The 26,490-nt window shown below is 42.6% G+C and overlaps 2 protein-coding genes across 2 annotated transcripts in view; both read right to left on the bottom strand.

Annotated features, from left to right (window-relative positions):
* The window catches only part of LOC308309372 (cholecystokinin receptor-like), a gene marked incomplete at both ends in the record, with an annotated part of 72,926 nt that extends 67,965 nt beyond the window's left edge, over nt 1-4,961 (bottom strand). The window contains one exon of the mRNA XM_080754919.1: nt 4,901-4,961. Coding sequence (XP_080611045.1) covers nt 4,901-4,961 — 61 coding nt within the window. The remainder of the gene's footprint in view (nt 1-4,900) is intronic.
* LOC308280569 (uncharacterized protein) overlaps nt 1-25,657 on the bottom strand; it is a 166,095-nt gene extending 140,438 nt beyond the window's left edge. Inside the window, exon 1 of the mRNA XM_080720894.1 lies at nt 24,441-25,657. Within this exon, the coding sequence (XP_080577020.1) occupies nt 24,441-25,595 (1,155 nt within the window). The 5' untranslated portion in view covers nt 25,596-25,657. The remainder of the gene's footprint in view (nt 1-24,440) is intronic.
* Nucleotides 25,658-26,490: the final 833 nt, after the last annotated feature.

A 26,490-nucleotide genomic window follows, 5' to 3' on the forward strand; every position in this document is an offset into this window, starting at 1 on the left:
TAATTTAATCCTGGGCGCTACACTCCCTCTGCCTATGGAAGCGAATAGCTGACGTTATTCAAATGAAATGGCAAATGCGAAAATGAAATTGAAATAACAGAATTGCTTTTTCATTTTCAGGAAATGGACGCATTTTTGGAGACAAAAATTAATGTAAAATGCAATGGTGTTTACATTTTACATATACAGGTGCTCATTCTATGACTAAATTAAAATTATAAATAAAAGATCATTTGAATTTTAATTTTAAAAATGACAGCTAATTTGTTGACAATATTAAAATGAAAATGCAATTTTGAAAATGATAATGAAATACAGAAATGCTTTTTAATCTTCAGACAATGAAAGCATTTTTTTAGACAAAAATGAATGTATAATGCAATAGCATTTCCATTTAATAAAAGGTCCTTTGATTTAACATTTTCAATAAAGGCCACGCTAAATAATAGACCATATTAAAATGAAAAAGCTACTTTGAAAATGTAATTTAAATAAGGGTAATGCTTTTTATTTTTAAGCTAATAGATGCATCTTTTGAGACACAAATGAATGTATAATGCAATAGCATTTACATTTCATCTCCATGTGTGCTCAATCTATGACAGATTGTAAAAGCAAACGCAAACCACATTGCTATTTCATTTTCAAATTGTCGCCGCTCATACCCTGACATAATTCAAATGGTCCTTTGGCTAAAGTGATGGCGCAGGAAAGTGACGTCATAGGAGTAATCCTTCAACGCTGCCTGCTTATAACCTTGACGTACCCAAACCGTACAGTAGGTGGCAGTGTGTACACGTACAGGACTGCAGTGCAGGTACGGTCTGCCCGAGCTGGGGGTCTATATGCGTATTTATGAATATGAAATGTCGCTTAAATATTAATATGGTAGGCCTAATAGCTCTTTTCATTTAAAAAAATAAAATATGGAAGTTTAGCTTTGGGATTTATGGATATGGAATATAGCTAAATTGAGCCTTCAACAAGGGGGTCGGTCTGTCAAACAAGTCTATGAAGCTATATCTATGAAAAGGTTTAATGTCTATAATTTTATAAATGTGGGGGTCCCTACCTCCCCTCTTCCACCTAGGGGGTCCTTGGCATGAAAAGGTTGAAGACCCCTGAATTAGACCTACCATTTAATCAGCCTTCTACTGTTCCAAATGTTGTCATCATTTCCTGTATGAGTGGTCTCCTGATTTGATGAAACCTGTGAAAAATTAATCTTTTTTTTCTGTTCACTCAAAAGCCAGACGAAACACTATACAGAATTAGAGATCTATACAAAAATGTGATGTGAAACACATCACATAGGTATGGTGATTGTGCTGATAACCTTTGTTGCATATAAAACCAATGAGCTTTTATGTCTTTTCACTCGTGTGGTGTGTAGTATAGTATGGAAGCTAAAAGTTTTATATCCTGCATTCCTTGTACTACAACTATTACTGCAAGGTAATACGACGATAGGGGGAGGGGAGAGGTCAGAGGGCAGTCACGCCGAAGCCTACTCATCCTCCCCCCTCCCCCCAGCCCCTTCCCCAAGACACTATGGGCCTTCTCCATCTGGCCAGTGATGTTATCGGACCAGTTATATGGCAGTTACACATATTACATGGAGATCATATAATGGAGATCCATGTACTTTATATAGTACATCCCTTTTATGCCCAATGCCCATACATGGAGAGATCCCTGTCTGAACCAGCCGCACAGATGGGCTGTCTTATAGTATATTAGTATATATAGTATAGTAAAGTATATGGGCATTCCCACATATGAAGTCATTAGGTATGGGCTTAATATTGATGATATCAGGGATCTCCATGTATGGGCATAAAAGACATATGTTTGAGTGGTTCCCATGACATCGAAACATACATTATCTTTTATGCCCACATGGAGATCCCCATCTGAACCAGCCACACAGATATGGGCCCCAGTGATATATCAATGACATTGTGGATCTTCATATATGGGCATAAAATGGATTATGGGGAATACCCATATATGGACTTGTTATGTCACAGTGATGTGTCAAGGGAATCAACACAGACTGTAAAAATGTGTACACTGTGGGGAACGGGAAGCAAGACACAAGTCAAATTCACAGGTTAAGCCGCTAACAGGGCGTTTTATTTAGAGAAGGAGACTGCAAAAAGGTAATTGAAAGGTTCTTAAATGTTCAACTGAAAAGGCAAGCACAGCAGGCAGTTCTTCTCCAGGAGGCACTAGTACTCAGGTAGGATACTCGTCATCTGGAGGAGCGGAGGTAGCTGACCAGGAGGTACGTGATTGGGTACTTTTCAGGAGTATGCAGCAGGTAAGGTACTTAGATAATCCTAGCAGGTAGGGGCCAAAGTAAGTACTCAGGCAGGTAGGTAATCTGATACTTTAGCAGGTAGGGTCACGGTGAGTATTTAGGTAGCTGTTGAGGGTACCCAGGACAGGTGCCAGTAAGGTAAGTACGAGGTGAGTTACTTTTACTCTTCACAGGTAAGGGAAGCCCAGGTAAGGCGCTGCCTAGGGCTTTGAAAGTAATCGAGTACTTGTAATCAAACTTAACTTCTTCCTTTTACAGGGAATTAAAGTGGTCAATTTCTATGCCATTGTATAGTCAATCATGCATGCCAGGCCAGGCTCGGGGTACAGAGCTATGGAAGCAACTAAAATTACTATATGGCACTTCATCATATCAATGACTGACAGGCATTTAGTGTGGAATGGATAGTCTTCCTGCTTGAAACTGTGTCCCGCTGCACAGAGAGGAGAGGAATGAAGGTGAAACAGCCCAGTGTGCCTGCTTTATATGTTTGGGGAGGTGCCCTCACAGGTGGACTCAAATCACATATCAGGTTGATCAAGCAGGCACATTGGCAGGTAACTCCCTTCAGTGACAGTGCCCCGAGGTGGGTGCGGCTTTCTCCCGCCTCCCTTCCACCTCTCTCCTGTTACAGCACAGCTTTCTAAGGCCCTTAGGCCCTCTTGGGAACTGAATATGAGTTGGTTGAGGTTGAAGTGTCCTTGGATGAAGGTAGAATCATGGATAGGTCTGTATCCGTTGTCCAATATCCAATTTCCTATTGTCCAGTGTCCGATGTCCTGTGTCCTATTGTCCAGTGTCTTGTTTTCCTGTTTTCCGGTGGTGTCCGGTGCTGGGAGGAGTCCTGTTGGGAGATCCTGGGGAGCGCTGTTAGATCTCAACTTGCCCGGAGAATGCGGGTCTTTATATACCCTTCGCTGAGTGGGTTGAGTCATTCCTGTGATGTCAGAGTGACTCAGCTATATCCATATCTGGAGTCTGTGATGTCAGACGTGGAGGTTCAGCCATCTCCATAAATGGGAATCCATGTGTTATACCAATTTAGAAGGTAACAAGCCAGAGGATGTGGAAAGCCTTCGTAACACCGATACTGCCAATTTTCAGGCATTCATGTAATATGCAGGCCTCTCACAATAAGCTAAGACGTTGGTACTTTTGAATGTAGAACCTTGGCAGAGGATACCTGACCATTTTTAAGACTGACACATGATGATGAAGACACCAAAAATCAAAAGTGGAAACCAAAAACCTCCTCAAAGCTATATAGCTTAATTGTACAGGATGAAAACAAAGCCAATATGAGCCATTTCCTATCAAATGAGGAAATGCACACTATGAAGATACACTAATTCTCAATTATGGTCAGGAAATTGGTATTAGCTATGATTGATGTTCCTCAAGGGCAGGCTACATATTAAGTATAAAGAAGCTGTTCATCACAAAGTATATTCTACTGTACTTCTACATTCAGCTGACCCAACAACCAAAGGCTATCAGAGGCTCATCATTCTCTGCAGAGACACAGATGTGCTGGTGTTAATTATTGTTTGCATAACTGAGACAGGAAATGTGGATACATGAAAAAGTTCAAGATGTAGAAAATGTCAAGTGAGGTCTGTTAGCATTTAATGCTCTCAATGCCTGGAAAATGTTTCCAGTTCTACGTACCAAGTACAGCTACTACTGTATCTCATTGGCAGTTTGTATCCACACTCTGACTCCAAATCAACCAGCAAATCAAATCAACATTTAAATGTTTTGGCTAAATGCGAGTGTAGGTCCAAGAGGTGGTGAGAAAGAGTGACATCAAAATGCAGATAGCACAACAATCTTTTTAATTTATTTTTTCCATCACTTTCATACATCTGGCATTACATTTCCTTTACATCTTGTTAAGCAAAATCTCTCAGATTTAACAAAAATCACACTTTTCTGTTCAAGTGCTATATCTTCTGTTTTCGACACAAAATATGGAATGGCATCAAACCTGTTGGGCGTATTATTTTCCATACGGATTTAGGTTCTAAAAACGGTTTCCCTTTAATAACAGAGTTATCTGCAGGTCTACTATGGCCCAATTTACAGTACACTGGCAGCCAAATACAGCCTGAATCAGATCTGTGTCACATCCAGATTGGAATCTGGCTTGTTCCATGTGATCATTTAAAGCAGGGGTGTCAAACTGCCATTTCTCTGGCATTTTGCGGCAATCTGATTCGAATTTGGATGTGGCGCAGATATGATTCAGGCTGGATGAGACTGCAAGTGTAAATGGACATTCAACAACAAAAAAAGAATACACAATGTCTTTGAAAGGTAGTATAGTGAAAGCCATAAAACCCCAAAAATAGTTCTTACATCCGATCCCATTAGTTACTCGTGAGTTGTGAGTGCCTGGGAATGAAACCAAGAACCATGAAAATCAAGGTGAATGAGTAATTAGGGTCGAACAGTTGTAAAATAAGATAATAAAAACATACTATTAGATTAATTTTTAATTGTATGAGATAAATTACATTTCAATTCGTTATTATACACATATGATACGCACGCACGCACACACACCTGATGTCATACCAAGCTGGTGCTGTTGACATGCTGCCATCACACTGAAGTCTGAACTCCACATAGGAACCATGCTGTTGTAAAAGTAAAATCCAATCTCATGATTGTATTTTAAATTAGAGACACCACCTCCACGTTGGGGCAGTCACAGATGTCCAGGGCTGGCAAGTTCTTTTTATCACCTTTAAAGACAGGGCACCAGCTGACCTAATATTGACCTAATAAGTAAAGTATGCAAAACAAGCAACTTCATCTACTTGTGATGTCAATGCTCTGCAAATCCTGTACAGCTGCCCTACCAGAACACTCGTGCGAGTCATGTCTATGTATGAACTAGTATGCAAATATCAATCTGTGTACCTTCAATTAGTTGCACGACAACAACAGGACTCAGTCCCGTGAATGCAGGACCGTCATACATTAGACTCTAATGTACAATTATAAGCAAATTACCTCTCGGTCTATCACTTGTGCAGCAGAATTTTGGAAACAGTAGTTTAACATTTAGGTAACCAACATTATGAAACTTAACATGCATTCAAGTACTGGAAGCCGGATGGTAGGTATATCTTAGCCTGGGGCCAGCCTATATACTAATGCAGCTAACTGCAGTATAGATACCGCTGTTATAACATGCTGGGGATGTCTAGCTCAGCTAGGCTAGGTATATCTCATTGAATGCGTTCTACTGAAAGTACATTGAAGTGAGTTTTACTTTCGGGTTCAGCTGTGCAATTGGGGTGTCTTACACCCTTAATGCACTCGATGGTGGAACACCACCACACCTACTGTCAGCTCCCAGTACTTGAATGCATGTTAGTTTCATAATGTTAACTTGTCAGTTCCCATTACAGTAGTTACTCATATGTTGAGTTGTGGGTGCCTGGGAGTCAAAACCCAGAATGATGTATCGACTGAGTTACTAGGACAGAAGATATAATAAAAACATGCATACTATTAGCCAATTATTGTAACTAATTGTATGAACAAAAAATTGCTTTGATCTGAATCGATACTTTGTTTCTATTATAAGTGAAGCAGAGTTCAGTGAACATCAGTTCTTGTCTACCGTGCTGGACAAAATCTCAAAGTTCCACCACCTCAGCAATCCATGTCCCCATGTCAAGTACATGTAAAGGGAATACGACACCCGAATTGCACAGCTGAACCCAAAAGTAAAACTCACTCTGGTGTAATTTCAGTGGAAAGCATGAGAGATAATGAGATATACCTACCATCTATTACTAGAGAAAGGGGGCTTTTAACTGTTCAACCTCTGAAAATTGAAGGATACATGGTCATATTTCAGAAGTGGACTTTTAAAAGCATTTGTGTTTAGACTTTCTAATTAACATGTTGTATATAAGTTTACAAAAGGTTTGCATTGAGCACCAGGAGTCCAGGACCTTACATGATTGAGAATCGATTAATTAACTATACATCAACATAGAAGATTGTTGCACAAAGGATTAAAAAAATCGCAGATCTACAAGCTCAATGTGGAGAATGTTATGAGCTTGTATATTCAAAATAACAACTCTGTGCACAACTGTAGTCCCAGGATCCCATAGGGTGGCACACCCATTTCCTGTTCTGGTTCATTTTTCTATCACTGGTGCTGCAGCAAATTTGAACACTAAACACTAAACATACATAAATGTGATGTCAATTGTGCTCACTATTCAAATCAGCTGCTGAGACAATCAATAGGACTGAACAGGAACTGGATATGCCACTTCCTGGAAACATGGTACTTAACACACATGGGAATAAGACAGAAGTATAGCCTGTATGACATCGGTTCTCAAAGTGGGGTTCAGGGACCCTCTGGGTTCCTTGAGGGGTGCTTGCTGGAGGTGTGGTGTGCAGGCCAGGCTGTGCGAGTTCTCTAGTAACCAACTCCTGTTTACTGTGTGGAAACCAATGCCCATGACCTTTGAACCACAACATCACTGAGAACTTTGGTTGTCCTATCCACGATTTTCCTACGCCCCATAGTGCATTGCGCAGACGTTTGCACCGATCTTCCGCCGCCGATTTACAAGCTCACAACGGGTTGCATCTGCGACGCGACGTGAGCTTGTATGTCTGCTGTTAAACCCGGAAGTTTGGTCCTGATAGTCTCCAGTAAACCCCCGAGGAAAATTGTGGATACAATGTTTTTGCCCTCCTTGGACCTCAGTCTTGGTCTGGGCAATTTGAGCTCCTGTCCTGTTGGACTCCATGAATGAAAGGTTTGATGATAGTCCAGCTGCCCTCAACAGATTGCCTTCTTCAAAAAGTAGATGTAGATGGGATCTTGTGATCATCTGCTCCATTGAAAAGAAGTGTTCTGCCTGTGTTTTCTAAGAGAGAGAGAGAGAGAGAGAGAGAGAGAGACAGACAAATAGATCGACTTAAATGTTTTCTATAGTATAAGTATAAGGCCTAAGTTAGGCCTAAATCAGAAATTTGCCTAAAAAAACTAATATGTTGCTACATACTGTACATGTATGGTATGTAAGCCCCTCCAATACACTAAAATTTGTTCCCGGCCTGAATGGGTTAACGTGGGTCTCACGGTCTCTCCAGTCAATAAACAATACACATTTTGAAAACTCAACAAGTTTCAGATCAAATGCAGACTCCATATTGTCCATCTTGATTAAAAATAAATGGCTTTTCGAATTCACACCATCCCCAAAAGCAGATTCACCTGAAATAGAAGCCACAATAAGTATTGTGTACATCACATCCCACCCAATTATGTTGTAGCCTGTAGTATGGAGTAGCCAAATTGCAACTGACCAACATTGTGGCTGTATGGAAAGCTTGAATTATTATCTTCCATCTGCGAAGTGTTTGTTTGATATCAATCCACCGTAAACGGGTTATGAACGATTTTCTGTCAAGAAATTCTGTGCAGGTTATTCTGTTAATTGTTTGAGTTGCTGGTTTTCTGTAACGCAAAATCCCAGTCTCCTTTATTATGTGCAATTTAGAAAAAGGTGCCACAAAGGACCAAGAGCGCTTCCAAATGAATCAACACTTAAATTCCTTGCACATAATTCCAGAATAGCTCAGCTGATAGCATGTCTATGTGGATTGTTATCAAACAAACACAGATAGAAGGACAACAATTCAAGCTGCAGCTGCAGTGTTGGCAAGATTGGTGTTTTTTAATACAATCAGATCACCAAATATTGTTTGGATACATTGGCTGCTGCCAGTGGGTGGTATTGCTTGGTATTGATTAATTTAGGTAATAATAATAATATTAATAACTAAATACATAAAGAGTTTTGCGTTTTATTATGTATGGAGATGTGCATGTTCAAATTGGTTTTAATTCATAAAAATAAGTCAACCATAACATTTGAAAGGCGGTTTGATTAAATCTATGAAATTGATTGTTAAAAAAAACACAAGAGTAAAAATACAAAGCATAATAATCACATTTCAATGCATAGGTCTACAAGCAGATAGGTAAAATGTGTAGCTACGCTTGTACAAGTTTCCTGACATGTAGAACATCTTTGTCATTTAGACATTTAGTGTAGATTACTCCAACGGTGGTTAGGATTATGCCTGGTTTTACTGAGGTTAGGGTTAGAAAGAGCCAAAGGTATTAAATGTCTGGAAATATACAAACAAGAATCGAACATTAAAAAAGATGTCCAGGGGGTGCTTACTAGGATCTATTTTTAGTTGACCGTGTACCAGTGAACTGTACTGTCATGGAACTGTTATAATAGTTTCCTTTCAATAAATCAATCAATGAATATATATGCCTGCCTCACGCACCACGCTACAGAAAGAGGAGATGGGCTCCTATATGGGCCTCATGGCTCAGCAAGGCTTACTAACATACATTTACATACTTAGTGGGGTCGAATTGTTTCATCTTAAGGAATTCTGAAAAAACAACACAACTTAACTTTCTCTTTCCCCACCGACAGTTAACATACTACAACGTTGTGGAATTCTCTACAGTCTACATGAGCGCCCTGGTCCCAATCGGGGGTCTCTTTGTCACAATCAAAACATACAGGAGACGTCGTGGCGTAGCTTGATGCTAAAAGCTAACGTTACCTAAACATGTTCATTACTTCTTTACCTTACGGTATGGCGGTAAACAGTCCTTCTGTTCTTGTTGCTGCTCCAACGCAGATGGCAACCAAGATGGTGCAGTAAGAATTGTGCGTGAATACGGTGCATAACATTAAACGTTTATTTTTTGATACCATCCATTAATTCTCCACACTCCTCGCTGGAGTGAGTGACTGGCTGACTCTGAGTGCACTACTGACTGACTGAGTGACGCTCGGGCAGACAGTACCGTACGTGTACACTGCCACCTACTGTACGGTTTGGGTACGTCAAGGTTATAAGCAGGCAGCGTTGAAGGATTACTCCTATGACGTCACTTTCCTGCGCCATCACTTTAGCCAAAGGACCATTTGAATTCTGTCAGGGTATGAGCGGCGACAATTTGAAAATGAAATAGCAATGTGGTTTGCGTTTGCTTTTACAATCTGTCATAGATTGAGCACACATGGAGATGAAATGTAAATGCTATTGCATTATACATTCATTTGTGTCTCAAAAGATGCATCTATTAGCTTAAAAATAAAAAGCATTACCCTTATTTAAATTACATTTTCGAAATAGCCTTTTCATTTTAATATTGTCTAATATTTAGCGTGGCATTTTTTGAAAATGGTAAATCAAATGACCTTTTATATATACATTTAATGCTGTCATAGAATAAGCACAACTGTACATTAAATGGAAATGCTATTGCATTATACATTCATTTTTGTCTAAAAAAATGCTTTCATTGTCTGAAGATTAAAAAGCATTTCTGTATTTCATTATCATTTTCAAAATTGCATTTTCATTTTAATATTGTCAACAAATTAGCTGTCATTTTTTTAAATTAAAATTCAAATGATCTTTTATTTATAATTTTAATTTAGTCATAGAATGAGCACCTGTATATGTAAAATGTAAACACCATTGCATTTTACATTAATTTTTGTCTCCAAAAATGCGTCCATTTCCTGAAAATGAAAAAGCAATTCTGTTATTTCAATTTCATTTTCGCATTTGCCATTTCATTTGAATAACGTCAGCTATTCGCTTCCATATCTGCCAACCTGGGGAGACAACGGACTGACCTCATGCTTCCTTCTATGCATGAGGAGTGCAAGCTGCTTCTTTTCACCTGACAGGGGGGGAGTTTCCCTGGTTGGACGTAGTGCGTGGAAGGGACACGTTATTCCAACCAGTTCCTTTCCCCTCCATCAGGCGCCCCGGCTGGCCAGGGGGAGGCAGTATAGAGACCAGGATTACTGCATGTTTTTTGTGAGGGTACCTACCCTAGGAGACACGGGGAGAACATGCAAACTCCATAAGGCCCTTTTGCCAACCCCACCTAGGGTAAAGGCACTGATGACGTGGAGGAGAGAACACGCCCCCAGCGTCCCTGGCAGGAATCAAACCCAGTAGCTTCTAGCTGTGAACGACAGCATTACTGACTACGCCATGAAAAGAAAAGTAGACTCAATTATTTCCAAACTAAATGAAAAATAAAAACTTGTCCAACCTGCAATCTACAATTACATTCTTTTACAAACAATGGGCCAACACCTGCAAGCAGGGTTAAGGCTGGAGTTGGACTGTAATTATTGCATATACTGCTCTTGTGCTGTGGCGCTTGTGAAAGCTTGGAATTCTGACAGTAACGTAATAACTACATGCCATACAAGGTGTGACAGTTGAGAGGAAGATAACAGCACACCTGTGTGATGTTTTGAGCCTTGGACCAGATAACCATAAGGACCAGATAACATGTTTGACATTTGACATGTCTGACATTTCAGGTGGATGCGGATGGTATCTGAAGGCTGTTAGCCGTTGTGGCAATGGGTGTTGTGGGTTGTGCTTTCAAGAAATGTAAACTTAGTATTTAGTATGAGTATTTCACCCCCAAAATGACTTTTTTTTCTATTTGAAAGTGCAGCTTGTTGGTTCCAAACGAACCTCCTAAACAAACTCACTGATGCACCCAGTTTCAGGCTGTACGCAGGCACACAAGCACACAATGTCCACAAAGCGACTTGAAGTTTGGTTGCAGGTTTAATTCTCAAAATAAAGTCATACAAACACGTTCTCCAGGCTAGTTCTGAGGCTCTTCACTGTGGCACTGGCACTGGTAAAAAAAAACATTTGTCCACCAGGTGCATGCCCTTCCCCAATCACCCAGGCCTATATATAGCCTGTCAATCAATCAGGCCTGGGAGTGGCATGCCCCTGGTGCCCAAACCAATAATCCAATAAACAATTAACTCATAAACTAATAGACTAACATGCCAAATAATACCAAATAATCACAAATAATCACAAATATAATAATACAAATAATAACTATAAACTAACAAAGAAAAGCAGTGCTGTGGCTTTTACACTCCACCCCAATTGGGAATTATATGACCAATTACAAACAAAACATTAAAGAAGCCATAAACATTAGAATCATTAATCAAGGGTATGTGGTATGTGTATTGTATTTAATCTTGACTGAATCTTCGTTCTTTCGATGACACTGCAAAAGAAAGAGATATAGATGGAGAGGGGGTGAAAGGCTCAGCAACAGAGCTTTTCACTGGTCAGGCTAGAGATGGCTCGCTGGTCATGGCTGGAGAAGTCTTGACTTGATATAGCCTTCGAGCCACCACAGAAAGCAGAGTAAGTGGATGTCCCTTTCTTCTGGCACATAGATCTTCTCGTTCTCCCTCCGATCCATCTGCACCCTCTTCTCCTGGGCACGCTGATTTTTGTTCCCTTTCTTTAGGTTCCTATACTTGGGGCCTTTATCTTTTTTGGACATAAGTCCATCATCATCATCTGCAGATGCGACATCGCTGCCAGCCGAGGAGCCGCCCATCTCCTCAGCCATCTCACCGTCGTCGTCGTTTGCAGGGTTGGTGTCGGTCAGCTGTTCCTGACGGGTCTCCTTCAGCTCCAGAACCTTTTCCAGAGCCTCTGGGTCCTTCAGCCCAGACTCTGGGAGTGAGACACTTGCCTCCTCTCCCTGCCACGTCTCTCTGTCCTCTCCTGGAGGTGTCTTCCCCTCCACACTTGCGGTAAAACTCCCTCTGCGCTCCCCCAGACCCTGCATCTGGCTTGGAGCTGCACATTCACACGAGGAAGCAAGCGGTGTGTTCACCGTGTTCTCCTCCTGAATGTTAGCAACATATCTTTTCACCATTTCGTCAATGACCTTCTGACTTAGTTCTGGTGGTGGGTCATCATCATCCGACCAGTCACCGGGTTCTGGACTCTGTTCATCAGCATAACACCAGTCTGACATTTTTTCAATAACTTCTGGACTGAGCTCAGGAGGTTCATCAGAACCCCACCAGTCTGACATTTTGCCCACCTAAAGTGCGGTGCAGCTCACAGGGTCCAGTGGAAAAACTTATCAAAAAATAAAACGGCAGTGGCAGTGGCTAAACAACAATAATGTCACAGATAAAAGTCCGACAGTGACATACAAAAATACTAATAATGGAATGTAGAAAAATCACCAATAAAAGTCCAACGGTGACAAAAGGATAAAAACGGACGGCAGTGCAGCAAGCGGGTCACCAATAAGAGCTTTAGCAGTGACAAACACGAAAATAAATAACTTCAAAAGTTATGCCGTTTTCCTGTACAGCTTTTCAGTGTCCGTTAACTTACATACCGCTATCTCCTTTTGTTTTCTCCCTTTTAAGTGTTGTGGCTTTCCAATGCCAAATCAATCCAACACTTCTCAAGCTCTTTCCTTGTCCAGCTTCTCAAAGGACAGGGTTTTTTTACTTTGAAAGTGCAGCTTGTTGGTTCCAAACGAACCTCCTAAACAAACTCACTGATGCACCCAGTTTCAGGCTGTACGCAGGCACACAAGCACACAATGTCCACAAAGCGACTTGAAGTTTGGTTGCAGGTTTAATTCTCAAAATAAAGTCATACAAACACGTTCTCCAGGCTAGTTCTGAGGCTCTTCACTGTGGCACTGGCACTGGTAAAAAAAAACATTTGTCCACCAGGTGCATGCCCTTCCCCAATCACCCAGGCCTATATATAGCCTGTCAATCAATCAGGCCTGGGAGTGGCATGCCCCTGGTGCCCAAACCAATAATCCAATAAACAATTAACTCATAAACTAATAGACTAACATGCCAAATAATACCAAATAATCACAAATAATCACAAATAATCACAAATATAATAATACAAATAATAACTATAAACTAACAAAGAAAAGCAGTGCTGTGGCTTTTACACTATTGATTACTCACGCCATGGGGACTTGAGTTCAATAATATATTTTTGTATTTGTCGCATTCCTAAGACAATAATTTGATGATAGTAAATTTACCCTCATTGAATCGGGACGGGAACCCAAATGCATTTGGGTCCGCATCCGGAATCAATGGTGGTACATTTATTGTAATCAAATTATTTTTTAAGGAATATAACCCTAAGGCAAAATAGAAACTCAAGTCTCCGTGGCATGAGTAATCAATAGAAAAAAATGCATGCACACATACAGTAGACGTCAAAGGGGGCTTGAGCCACTGACCTTTTGCCTGTCGGTAAAAAGTGACCTCTCCGAAACATGGATGCAGCATTTACTACGGTAAAAACAATGCCCACTCTCAATGCCCTACTCGAAGGCAGCATTCAAGAGAATTGGCCCTGTCTTACTCTCCTGAACTTGAATGCACATTTTATGTTGAAAGAATTGTCCCACATCTGCAGTAAAGCAGATGTGGGGGCCCCACCATGAATTTCACATTTTAATTTTTTTCTTGTTTTTTGTTCTTCCCAGTGTCTCTTCCAGCCCCCAAAAAACCCATTCATTAACTCTAAGCCTTGCCTTTCATTTCAGTGATTTTCGGAGTGAGTGTAGTGTCCGAACGGTTCTCTCCTGAAATGAGGACTGGTGTGAGGTCACACCAGGCCACGTTGCCAACAAAGGGCATTTTGGTAATGCATCTGAAACGGCTTGGAATTAACCGAGTGGTTGTTTAGGCTAAAACTCTGGCACGGTTGGCACCGTTGGCACCATTGGCACGATGTCAGCGAAACTGTGCACGCACACTCCCTGGGTGCCAGAGCAAAACCTCTGCCCCCAATTTTTTGCATTGGCCTGTTCTAGTGCCACCAGGAGGCGGATTTGTGCAAAACTCATTTATGGACAGTACTCCAACAGATTTTGTCCAAAGATCACGCAAATCGATACACAGTATCTCAATAATCATTAAACGAAACAGGTCTTTCAGATTTTTCATATTCCATCCTGATCCTAAGATTGGCTTCCAAAATGTGCAAGAGTGCTCACTTTTGAACAAAATGGCTCAAATCATGAACACAGGGTGCTATTTCCGTGAAATTTTGCACACATAATTCCCACTTTGCAGAGGAAGAAATGCCACTTCAAATCATCCTCATGGTGGCGATATAACAGGCATATTCGTGTATTTAACAATAATTCCACCAATCAGTCTAAAGCTTTTCATGCGCACTCCCCAGAGGCCAAGGAAAAGGTTTGCCCTGCATTTTTCAGATCTGCTTTTTATAGCGCCACAAGGAGGCCGTCTTATGTAAAACACATGTTTTGATATTATTCCTTCAGATTTGTTCAAATATCATGCAAATCAGTACAAAGTATCTCTATAGTCATGTGATCAAGACTGATCTGACCGATATTTCATATTCCATCCTAATTGGCTTACAGTACATTGGCTTACAAAGTTTGCAGGATTGGTCTGTTTTGAACAAAATGCCTTAAATCATAAACGCAGCTTGCGATTTGCATGCACATTCCCAATAGGTTAAGGAACAAATGCCACTCTTTTCTCATTGGCCTGTTACAGCGCCACCTGCAGCTCAATTTTAGCAAACACATTTTTGGAACAAAAATGACTCAATGACATGGCACCCTTTTCACATTTAGAGCAACCAGGGGGCCACAATAACCTGTGCTCGGAAGAGCACTGCTTCTAGTTTATCTTTGTTATCAGTAATTCTAGGCTACTGATTTGTTAGAGCAGGCTGGGGGGTTGTTGTTGCTCTTCTCGCAAAGATGTGTTGAGAGGAAAGGAGCAATTTATTTTGCAGTATAATCCTAGATTCCTAGTGTTCATTTAAAATGAGATATTACTCTAAAACTGGGTAGAAATGTAAAAATGTATATATTTTGCCGGGGCTAAATAAGCCCTTTTTGAATTCCAGACCCTGCCCCTCAAATTCCCTCTGCATGTCCCTGGAGAGCACCTGTGGCCTCTGTGGCGCTGTCACTCAGTAAATTATTGATTACAGCTGACAGCATGTTCAAAGTTTCCTTGCCATCTTCCTCTAATGTTTAAACAGTTAGGGACTGATCGATTTTTAATGAAAGAGCATGCTCTCATAAGCTTGTGTGCAGCTAGGGGCGTCGCAAGGGGGGGGGGGGGGGGGGGGGGGAGTGGGACTGAGTTACTAGGGCCCAAGGTGGAGAGGCCTTAATCATTTTATACTTTAGCTACTTTAGCTTGTAGATCTGCTATTTTTGAAAAGTCTTGAAAATGGGTGCAAAAACAAATCTTTGAATATATGTATTTTTTAAGCAAACATTTGTAACTCAGATTTTGCTTCTGGGGGTCCCTGGAACTAAATATTTTGAGATGCGGGTCAGTGGCCAAATGCATATCATTTTGGGGGTTCAAAAAACCTAGAAGACATTTATAGATTCGGGTCAAAAATATTCAGTGCTGGGAGCTTGTAGATCTGCTATTTTTCAATAGTTAAAGCATAAAATAACGCGTAATAATGAGTTCCCAGTCTAAATGGGTATGAACCCCCTCCCCCTATGAAGAACATTCATGGGGGGCCCGCAGTGAATCCTTGTACACAGGGCCCAGAATTTGGTGCGACACCCCTGCTGTTATGTCATGCCTTTAAGAAGACCTACTTTAGTTCGAAATGTTGGTTCTGTATTTAAGTATATTTGCATTCGTGTGGCTATGAGTAATGTGGCCTCCTCCTTTCTTCTAAAACAGGGGTTTTCAAAGTGGGTGACGGGGCACCCTGGGGTGCCGTGACCGCAGTCCAGGGGTGCCGCGAGATAACTTGATAATATTTGGAATTTATTTGGACACTTGAAAAAATATTTAATATCATTTTAAACTTGAAGTACAAAGTTATTTGCAGTCCGTTCTAACCAAAATGGCTATTATCTCAACGTTTTCCTCGCAACATAGTCACTAAAATATCTTCACTGTCGGGCAGAAACCTTGCATCTCCAAGTTTCAAATGTGTACATCTTTTGGTAAAGCAAAGCCCTGCTTCATCATACAAGACCGTCGCACACAACTAGTGAAAACAGCCGATCTACAAGCAGTGCTAGTAGATCTGCTGTTTTCACTAGTTTAGTACATTTTATAGATGATAAATACAAAACGAACGGTTTTGGACATACAAGGTTTCCACCCGACAACGACGATATGCTATTATAATTACTGTATATTTATAGCATATCGTCATTGTGTGCTGGGAGTGAAAATTATAATGTAGGGGTGCCTCGGATTAAAAAAATATTTATGGGGTGCCCTGAGACAAAAAAAAGTTTGGGAACCCCTGATCTAAAACATAATCTGTATCTCTGTAGGTTAAATTAATAATTAAAAGACAGGGGTCAAGTCTGCACCTTCTTTTTTAAAGCACATTCTCTCCAAGCACCCACATTGTGTCTGCCTTGCTAATGAGGCATCACCAAATAAACCTGTTATACTGTAGTATAAAATTGGACAAACTTTTAGGAGTATAGTAAGAACCATGGCTTCTTGACAGCCTAAGGAATGTCGGTTCCACCCTAATTTACAGTACAGAATAAAGCCATAATAAGAAATAATGTGTTTGTAATAAGAAATAATATTATGAAATAAGAAATAATATGTCTAATTTTCATTAGACAGAAACAAGCACCTACATTATGTTCTAATTAGAAATCGAATAAGGGCTCGAACAAAAACGGCGGCCTATGTTCCCTCAGCCCTATGTCCCCTCACTGAGGTTAAGGTTAGGGTTAGGGTTAGGGTTAGGGTTAGGGTTAGGGTTAGGGTTAGGGTTAGATCGGGCTGCTCACAGAGGTTTTGCTTGTTTTGTGTGAAAAGCACTGCGGGAAGATGAAAATGTGTGCAAGTCTTTGAATATTTCAAATCCTTCTAAGGTTTTTTGAAAAATGCATGTTTCTATGTCAGTGGTGCTCAAACCTTTTCATGTGAAGGACCCCCAAAATGATATGTATTTGGCCACAGACCCCCATCTCAACCCCCCCAGAAGCAAAATTTAAGTTACAAATGTTCGCTTAAAAAAATACATATATTCAAAGATTTGCACACATTTTCATGCCTTTCAAAAATAGCAGATTTACAAGCTTGCAGCGAGGTACTCGGTGCCGCACTGTGAGCTTGTATATCTGCTATTTTTCAATAGCTAAAGTATAAAATAACGAAGGCCCCTCCACCTTGGGCCCTAGTAACTCAGTCCCACTTTTCCCCCACTTGTGACAACCCTGCTTGGATTGACTTGCCCGCAGGACCTGGTGTGTGTGTATGTGTGTCACCTATAGTTGGGTCTCCTTTGAGAGTGGGGAGATTTTTTAGGGGGTTTCTCCATTCACTGTTTGGCCCAGGTCGCATGCCTCTATCTGTAGTACTGGAATACATTTGCTGTGCTGCAGCAGATTTAATTTCCCATTAATACTCTCCCTTTCCCTTTAAATGGCTAATGGCTGCCACTACAAGTGCATTACTATATCTGGTATAAGTAATGTGCAACGTGATTATACCGACAGGTTTGCCCCTGCTCATATCTCTGCCACCGTTGCCCCTATCCAGTGGTGCTTTGGGATTTTCTTTTCAGGGCGGACGGTCATTTATTGACGTCACGTGCACGCGCCTATAGAGGCTATTTAGAAAGCAGATCTAATGGTGGGGAAACAAAAACGACGTTTCTAGTCTTAATAATATTTGCATTGTTACTTAGGATTTTACTTTCTAGTTTAATTTAATTCAATTAGAAAATACAGCGTTACAGTGAAGAAACAAAGTTTGCTTTGAATGAATCTCAAACAGTAGCCTACATATCACAGTAATGGAGCCATGAGGACGCAGAGATGCACACACAGTCAGTCACCCACTGGAACAGTAGGTCCTAGGTGTTAAAGACCATATGAATAGATAGCCTGGGCTTGTGAATCTATGGGGGATGCGCTCTCACCACTCCACTCACTGCAACCTGGTAAACTTGTTATGCAAATTTGATTAGATAGGCATAGGCTATATGGCGCGTCGTCACTCAAATCTAAGGGGACGCATTCTAGCATGCAAAGCGCAAGCACTGTTCCGTGCCGTTCCTGCACGTGTGGGAAATATAGTGGCTACACGGCGTCCGTTCGAGTCCGGCCTCGAAAGCGCCACTGCCCCTATCCATGTCAAACTGTGCACACTCTCCTTGCCTGGCACATCACAACCTCCGCCCCTCATTTCTCACATGCCCCTCTTCTAGCACCACCACTGGGGTTGCTTTTTTTTTAAGGGAAACATGTATTACCAGTAAGACTCCCTAATCGGGAGATAAGCGACCGTAGGTGGCTTATCTCCACAAATAGGGCAAAAATTTGTTTTTCCAAAATCTTCCTGATCCATGTTGATGACATGAGTGTAGACATGCTGTGTAGTGATATTCGTGATTTTAGGGCAAAAACTGTAGGAGCAGTGTCCAAAAATGTGTTTTAAAAATCGGCCTGAAGGTGGCGCTACAATAGGGCCATGTGAGAAATGAGGGGTGGGGTCTCCGCGTTGCCTTGGCGGACGAATAGGTACCGGCCCCGGCTCTCCCGGACGCTCCTAGCCCGAGTTACGGCATTTTATGTGCGCTGCAGTGGCAGGGGGTCCTCCACTGGGGGCGCCACCACTTTTGCATCCGTTCTGGAGCACCAGGAGTCGGTGGTCCCCGGGAATTCCCCGTGAGCAGCCCCGTTGGGGTGGTCATTTGGTCATTTTTGCACATTTGGTCATCTTTTACAACTGGGGGTCCCCCAGGGACCTGGGGGTCCCTGGGGCTCCGGGGGTCCTTGGAGGTTGTAGTTTGGCAGGCAAGGAGTGTGTGTGTGTGTGTGTGTGTGTGTGTGTGTGTAAAATCTGGCATGGATCGGGTCAACGGGTGCGGAGATATAAGCAGGGAAAAAGTGTGACGTGTGACGTGTGACGGACTCACTCACAGCCGGTGGAGGTTTCTACGGTAAGTAGCTCCCTACGGTCGCAATTATGGATATTGATTGATTGAAGGCTTTATTAGAAGTTTGCATAGGAAAATGTACAGATTCATGACGGTACAGTTCACTGGTACAAGGTCTACTAAAAGGAGATCCATGAAAAGACTAAGCTTATTTCAACAGGAAACCATTTAAGTATCTCATATAACATTGAATGACAGACAAATAGAACACAGTACTATGCAGTAGACACGTAAAGAAAAAAAGAAAGAAAAAGAAAACAGTAGGTCTATACAATCAGTAAGTACAGTATATTCAATATATTAAAGGAAGGGGCAGGTAACAGTAAGTCTAAACAATCAGTATGTACAGTATATACAAGGAAGGGGCAGGGAGGGTAGGGTTGGGCTAGGTTTTTACCAGTTGTGAACGGCTGCTGCCTGTAAGTGGTTTTTTAGGGCAATTTTAAAGGATGCTAGTGATCCACACTCCTTTATGGCCTTCGGTAAGGCATTCCACATTTTTGTGGTATAGCAGAAGAACGAGTTTGACCCTTTCTTTGAGTTGACTCTGGGTTGAACGTGATCTGTGGCACTGCCTCTGGTGTTGTAATTATGGACATCCTTAACGTTTATAAAGTATTTTGACAGGTACTTGGGTATCATAGTGGTGTAGTGTATCTTGTACACCAGTCCCATTGCAAGTTGCTGTACTCTGTCATCTACTCTGAGCCACCCCACTCTTAACTGGTGAGTAGCGGTGAGGTGAGTCTGATTGGGAAGGTTAAGCAGGACCCTAATTAGTTTATTTTGGGCTGTTTGGAGTTTAGTTTTTAGGGCTTGTGGGGCGTCACGATACCATACGTGGACTCCATAGTCAAAGAGGGGCTGGATTATTGCACCAGCTATGGTCTTCAGTGTGTTGAAGTTGACCATTGGGGCGATCCTCTGTAGGAAACGAGTTCGTTGGTTGATTTTTTGTATTACTTTTGAAGTCATCTTTTCGCTGGAAAGATTAGCTTCAAGGATACATCCTAAGTAAGAGATTTAGTTTTTTCGTGTTATGACCTTGTCACCCACTTTGATTGTGAAGTTCTCTACCTTTTTGAGGTTATGATTTGATCCAAAGAGGATGGACTCGGTTTTGCCCAGGTGAATTGATAATTTGTTGTCGTTAAGCCATGTGCAGATCTTACTCAGTTCAGAGTTAAGTGTCTTTTCAACCTGCAAGTGGTCCTTGCCCGAGACTAGGAGAGCCGAGTCATCCGCGAACAGGAACAGGTTGCAGTCGCAAGCAGATGCCATGTCGTTCACGTATATTAGGAACAACAGAGGTCCCAGTATGCTACCTTGAGGAACTCCACAGCTTACTGGGAGGGGGGGGGACAGGGTACCGTTAATCTCCACCACCTGTTCCCTCCCCACCAGGTAAGATTGCATCCAGCTCACTGCTGCGCTGTCAAGACCGATGGCTTTTAGTTTCTCAATCAGAATAGCAATAGCGCTTTCAATATAAATAAGTAAACTCTGCACCTTGACATGAACACAGATATTACACACACTTATTATAGACCAGTGTAGCTATATGGAAAGGAAAAGTAATTAGACCCCTCTTTTTCATTGTTTCTTCTTAAAAATGCTAAATATAATGCACAAGTAGGTAGTATCGATACAATCGATTATTTGCACTACCGATTCGATACGATACAAAATCAAGCGATACGATTTGATTTTGTCTGTTTTCATTTCGATATACTTCGATCTTTTTAATTAAAAACTATATTTCTATACAGTTACTATATTGTTACACCCCTACTATATAGCATTCGGAGATTGTGGAATAGTTGTCTGGCTACGTGAGACGGATGTGCTCATGCTACATACTGTACAAGCAGAGACAAGTCATGTTGAAAAATGTTTATATGTTCAATAGCCGATCAACAAGCTCACAATGTGTCATATTGTTACCAAGTGGGATTGTTGAGAGGCTTAAAGTCAGTGAAAACCCTTTAAAAATGTCATTGATTGGACATGAGGCAGGCTTGCAGGTAAAATAACAATGTTTATTAACTCCAGGCCCGGACAACAGAAACAAACTTTAACTCAAAGCATACAGTAAATCAAACAGAACTTAACTTTGAACAGAGAGACCAGTGTCAACCTCTCCCCATGGCAGCCCACACTCAACTGAGCTCAGCTCAGTTATATAGACACAAGGCTCCACCCTCTGGATCAAATTAACCAACCCCAGTGCAGGAGCAATCTACCCCAGATGCTCCCAAGTAGCAATCAACACTTCAACAGTAATCTATTACTTGTACTCTATTATTCAGCACAGTTATAGGCCTCAAGGCAATAGACAGCTTCAAGCAGCATCCCCATACAGCATCTGATAAACAGATAAACACAACATTAGATTCCAGTCACAACAGAATGTGCACCTTCTTTGGGACTGAATCTACATGCTAAGTATAGGAAAACAAATATACAATACAGCATAGAATGAATGAAAGTATATTTGTGAACATTATTAAAGTGACAGAGGCTGCTCTGTCACATTTCCTTCCCCCTCTCCTTCTGGGTTGTGCATACCTGGCACACGTGACAAATAGTCAGCTATTATGTTTCTCCCACCTGGACAGTACTCAATAGTAAACTTGTATGGCTGAAGAGCCAGACACCAGCGCAGTATTCGGGCGTTTTGACTCTGCATGGACTGCATCCACTTCAGGGCCCGATGGTCAGTTTGAAGTCTGAACTCCCGTCCAAGCAGATAATACCTAAGAGAATCCACTGCCCACTTTATGGCGAGACCCTCCTTCTCAATAACAGAGTACTTTCTCTCTCTGTCGAAGAGTTTCCTGCTCAGGAACAGAATGGGCCTCTCCTCTCCAGGCTCTCCTTGGGCTAGCACAGCACCTAAGCCAACATCAGAGGCATCCACTTGGACAAGAAACTCATTATTGAAATCAGGACTCATCAGGACAGGATCTTGACATAACAGTTCTTTCAACTTTTTAAAGGCCTCCTCACACTCTTCAGTCCACTGAAGATGTGAGGAAGTACTCTTCTTTGTGAGATTAGTTATTGGTGTTGCCAATGTGGCAAAATGAGGCACAAATCTTCTATACCAGCCAATTAAGCCTAGTAGCGAACGAACTTGCCTCTTGGTTTGTGGTCTCGGTATACGTCGTATGGCCTCCAACTTCTCCACCAGTGGCTTAATTTGGCCATGCCCAATGCGGTACCCCAGGTACTTCACCTCCTCCTGTGCCCATGAGCATTTATTTTGGTTAATGGTTAACCCGGCCTTCTGCAGCTTCTGGAGGACCTGCTCAAGGTGACAGAGATGTTCTTGCCATGACTCACTGTAAATGATAACATCGTCAAGATAAGCTGCTGAATATTGTCCACAATCAGATAACACAATGTCCATGAGCCTTTGAAATGTAGCCGGTGCCCCATGCAGACCAAAAGGCATCACTGTGTACTGATACAAGCCAGTAGTTGTACGGAAGGCTGTATATGGTCTACATGCAGGGCTAAGTGGGACCTGCCAATATCCCTTACAAAGGTCTAATGTGGTCATGTATTTAGCTTTTCCTAACCTTTCAAGCAGTTCATCGATTCTGGGCATTGGATAGGAGTCAAAACAGGAAACACTGTTCAATTTACGAAAGTCTGTGCAAAATCTAACACTTCCATCTTTCTTAGGAACCAAGAGAACAGGACTTGACCACTCACTTTTTGAAGGCTCTATCACATTCATTTCCAACATGGTGGCTACCTCTTTCCTCAATGACTCCACCATTCTCTCAGGAACACGATAGGGCCTTTGTCGGATTGGTGTAGGTGCCTTCAGAATGATGTCATGGCTGATAACATCTGTGTGACCTGGTCTCTCTTGGAAGAGGGGAGGGAATGACATCTGTACCTGGGCCAGCTGTTGTTGTTGCTCTTCACTCAGATGGGCAGGAGGCTCAATGGCACCCCCTTGAGGTCGAATTGGCTCCATGTCAGACTCATCCTCTCCATCCTCAGCCACCCGCACCATCATCACTGGTTTTGCTGCTGGGGTTGGGACTCTCTCCTTGAACTCTTTCAGCAGGTTAACATGCAAAATCTGCTTCTGGCGTCTCCTTTCTGGGCACAAGATCTCATAAGTTACTGGTCCAACTTTTCTAGAAACCACATAAGGGCCTTGCCATTTTGCCAGTAACTTGCTGGTACCAGAAGGAAGCAGTAACAGTACTTTTTTCCCAGGTTTCAGGTCTCTCTCTCTAGCATGTTTGTCATACCACACCTTTTGCTTGGTTTGGGCCTCCCTCAGGTTTTCTTGGGCCAGGTGTCTCATCTGGTCCAGTTTGTCTCGCATTTGGAGAATGTAGGAGACAATACTGCACTGGGCTGGCTCTCCAGCCACCCAACTCTCCCTGAGCATGTCCAGGGGCCCCCTAACCTGCCTGCCATAAACCAACTCAAAAGGGGAAAAACCAGTTGAGGCTTGTGGAACCTCTCTGTATGCAAAAAGGAGAAAAGGAATCCACTTATCCCAATCTCTACCCGTTTCATCCACAAACTTCTTTAGCATGCGTTTAAGACAGCCGTTAAAATTTTCAACCAAGCCATCAGTCTCTGGATGAAACGGAGTAGTTCTAATGCCTTTGATGCCCAACTGTGCATACAACAATTTCATCACCTTTGACATGAAATTAGTACCTTGGTCAGTCAAAATTTCAGACATAACACCAACTCTTGAAATCAGATCTATCAGACACCGGACCACATGTTTGACTTGGATGGAGCGTAAAGGATACACTTCTGGGTATCTGGTAGCATAATCACAGATTACAAGGGCAAATCGATGCCCTGAACTACTGGTAACCAGCGGTCCAATTATATCCATACCAATACGCTCAAATGGTGTGCCTATTATTGGTAAAGGCTGCAAAGGTCCACGATCTGATTTGCGAATTGGTGCTACTTTTTGACACTCTGTACATGTTCTACAGTACTCTTGAACGTCCTGGTAGAGTCTAGGCCAATAAAACCTTCTACTGATTCGGTCATAGCTTTTCTGTTGGCCTAAATGGCCAGCCCACGGAACGTGGTGTCCCAAATTTAGAATTAGCTGATGGAATGATTTAGGCACAACCAATCTATGAATCTCACTGTTTGCATTGTACAACAGGTTATTTTTGAGGATGTATTTATCACCAATTAAATTAGCTGCTTTAACAGGTTCACCATCTACCTCACATACCTTAGCAAACAAAGGTTGCAGCAAAGGGTCTGCTCTCTGCAGCTCCTTAAAGTTGTCAGGGACATGCCACTGTGGGTCCAGCAGAGTGGTCTCAGGAGTTGGAACTTCCAAGGCTGGCTCCTGCACCCTGGCCTTCCCCACATGCTTTTCATGGCGGCGCTGACTCTTAGCCTTTCTAACCTTTGTACCCCCTTCAAACAGACTTGGATCGATGTCAGGGAGTGGTTGCAAACTTTTGGACTGAGACCTAGTAACCACAGCACAAGACTTGGGCACAGACTGAATAAGGTTAGTTAGAACGGGTAGGTCATCCCCCAAAATGACATCATATGACAGGTGATCAACCACCCCCACCCTCATCATGTAGGCTTGACCCTCAATCATCATCTTTACAACAGCAGTTGGATACATTTGTTCTTCCCCATGAACACACCCCAAACCAACCAGGTCCTCAAAGTTTAAAGACTCATTATCTACAAACTTTGCCTTCACCAGTGTCTGGGAACTACCCGTATCCAACAGTGCTTCAGCATCGTGCCCGTTAACAAGAATTGAGGTTACATATCGGGACTTGGCCATAGGCATTTGCATAGTGGGTTGAATCTCTGGTCTAGGAACATAGCATAAGTTAGCCTCTTTAGGTTTCTTAAGTGGACACAAAGCTGCCTTGTGCCCGGGTTGATGACAATAGAAACAGATAAAGGACCCATTGCTAGAGTTAGACCTTGTCCCACCCACTGTATCACGTTTGGCTAGAACCTCGTCACCTTTAACCTGCCCCAGAGTCACCTTGTAGGGTCGAGAAGGCTCCCGAGGTGCAGATGGATGTGCAGCCAGATACCTCTCAGCAAGTTTTGCAGCCTCCTCCCCCGTCTGTGGTTGGTTTTCCTTCACCCATATACGGACATCTGGGCGGAGAACACGCAGGTACTGTTCGAGGATCAGCGTCTCAGCCATCTCCTCCTTCGTCTTCGTCTCTGGTCGCATCCACCTCCTGTAGAGCCCCTTCAACCTATTGTAGGTCTCCCTTGGCGACTCTCCAACTGGTAGACTTGTGGATCTGAATCGTTGGCGGTAGGTTTCTTCCGTTACGTCGTACTTGGCAAGCACAGCAGCTTTAACGTCGAGATAGAGGTGAGAGCGCTGCTCATCCATGCTGGCATAGGCGTCCAAAGCTTTTCCGGTGAGGAGGGTAACGACACGAGCCGCCCATTCGTCATGACTCCACCCCCAGGTCCTGGCGATGCGCTCGAAACGAATGAAGAAGCTCTCCACATCTTCACCCTCACAGAAGTTTGGAATCTTGGCCCCGTCATAGCGGCGGATGGGCTGTGGCTCCGGTTGGGCAGGCGGCGGCTCTGCCATGTGCTGCTGGCGTTGTGGAGCTGCAGTGGGTTGGAAAAACAAACTCTGGTGACTGGCGGGGTCATCAGTCAACCGGTTGGGGTTTTGATACACAACACGTTTCAGATCTTCAAGTCCATCAAACAACTTTTTTTCATTTCTCTGTTGCTTATACATGAAATCCCTCATTTCATTCATAAACTGTTGGTCAAGAAGAACGGGCTCTTGTGAAGGTTGAGGAGAAGTACTTAACTTAGCTGTGCCATGGGTTGGCCATGGCACAGCAGCTGGTATCTTTGGCCTTATGGAAGGAGGTTCAACCTCTGGCGCTGGCTCCACCGGCTGGCCCGGCACTGCTGGGGCTCCAACAGTCAGCCCTGAGGCCCCTCCCACATCCGAATCAGCTACCGGCTCCTCCACTGGCTCCTCCTCTGGCTCCTCCACTTGCTCCTTGCCACTTTCTGCCATCGGCCCAGGTGTTTTGCGAGTAGGTATAAGTCGGCCACGCCCTCGTCCAGACATTTTGGGTGCTTTTCTACTGACAGTTGGAAGCGTCACAATCCCACCACTGCCACCAATTGTTACCAAGTGGGATTGTTGAGAGGCTTAAAGTCAGTGAAAACCCTTTAAAAATGTCATTGATTGGACATGAGGCAGGCTTGCAGGTAAAATAACAATGTTTATTAACTCCAGGCCCGGACAACAG

Source organism: Nannobrachium achirus, assembly GCF_963921795.1.
Source record: "Nannobrachium achirus genome assembly, chromosome: 24".
Classification (NCBI taxonomy): domain Eukaryota; kingdom Metazoa; phylum Chordata; class Actinopteri; order Myctophiformes; family Myctophidae; genus Nannobrachium; species Nannobrachium achirus.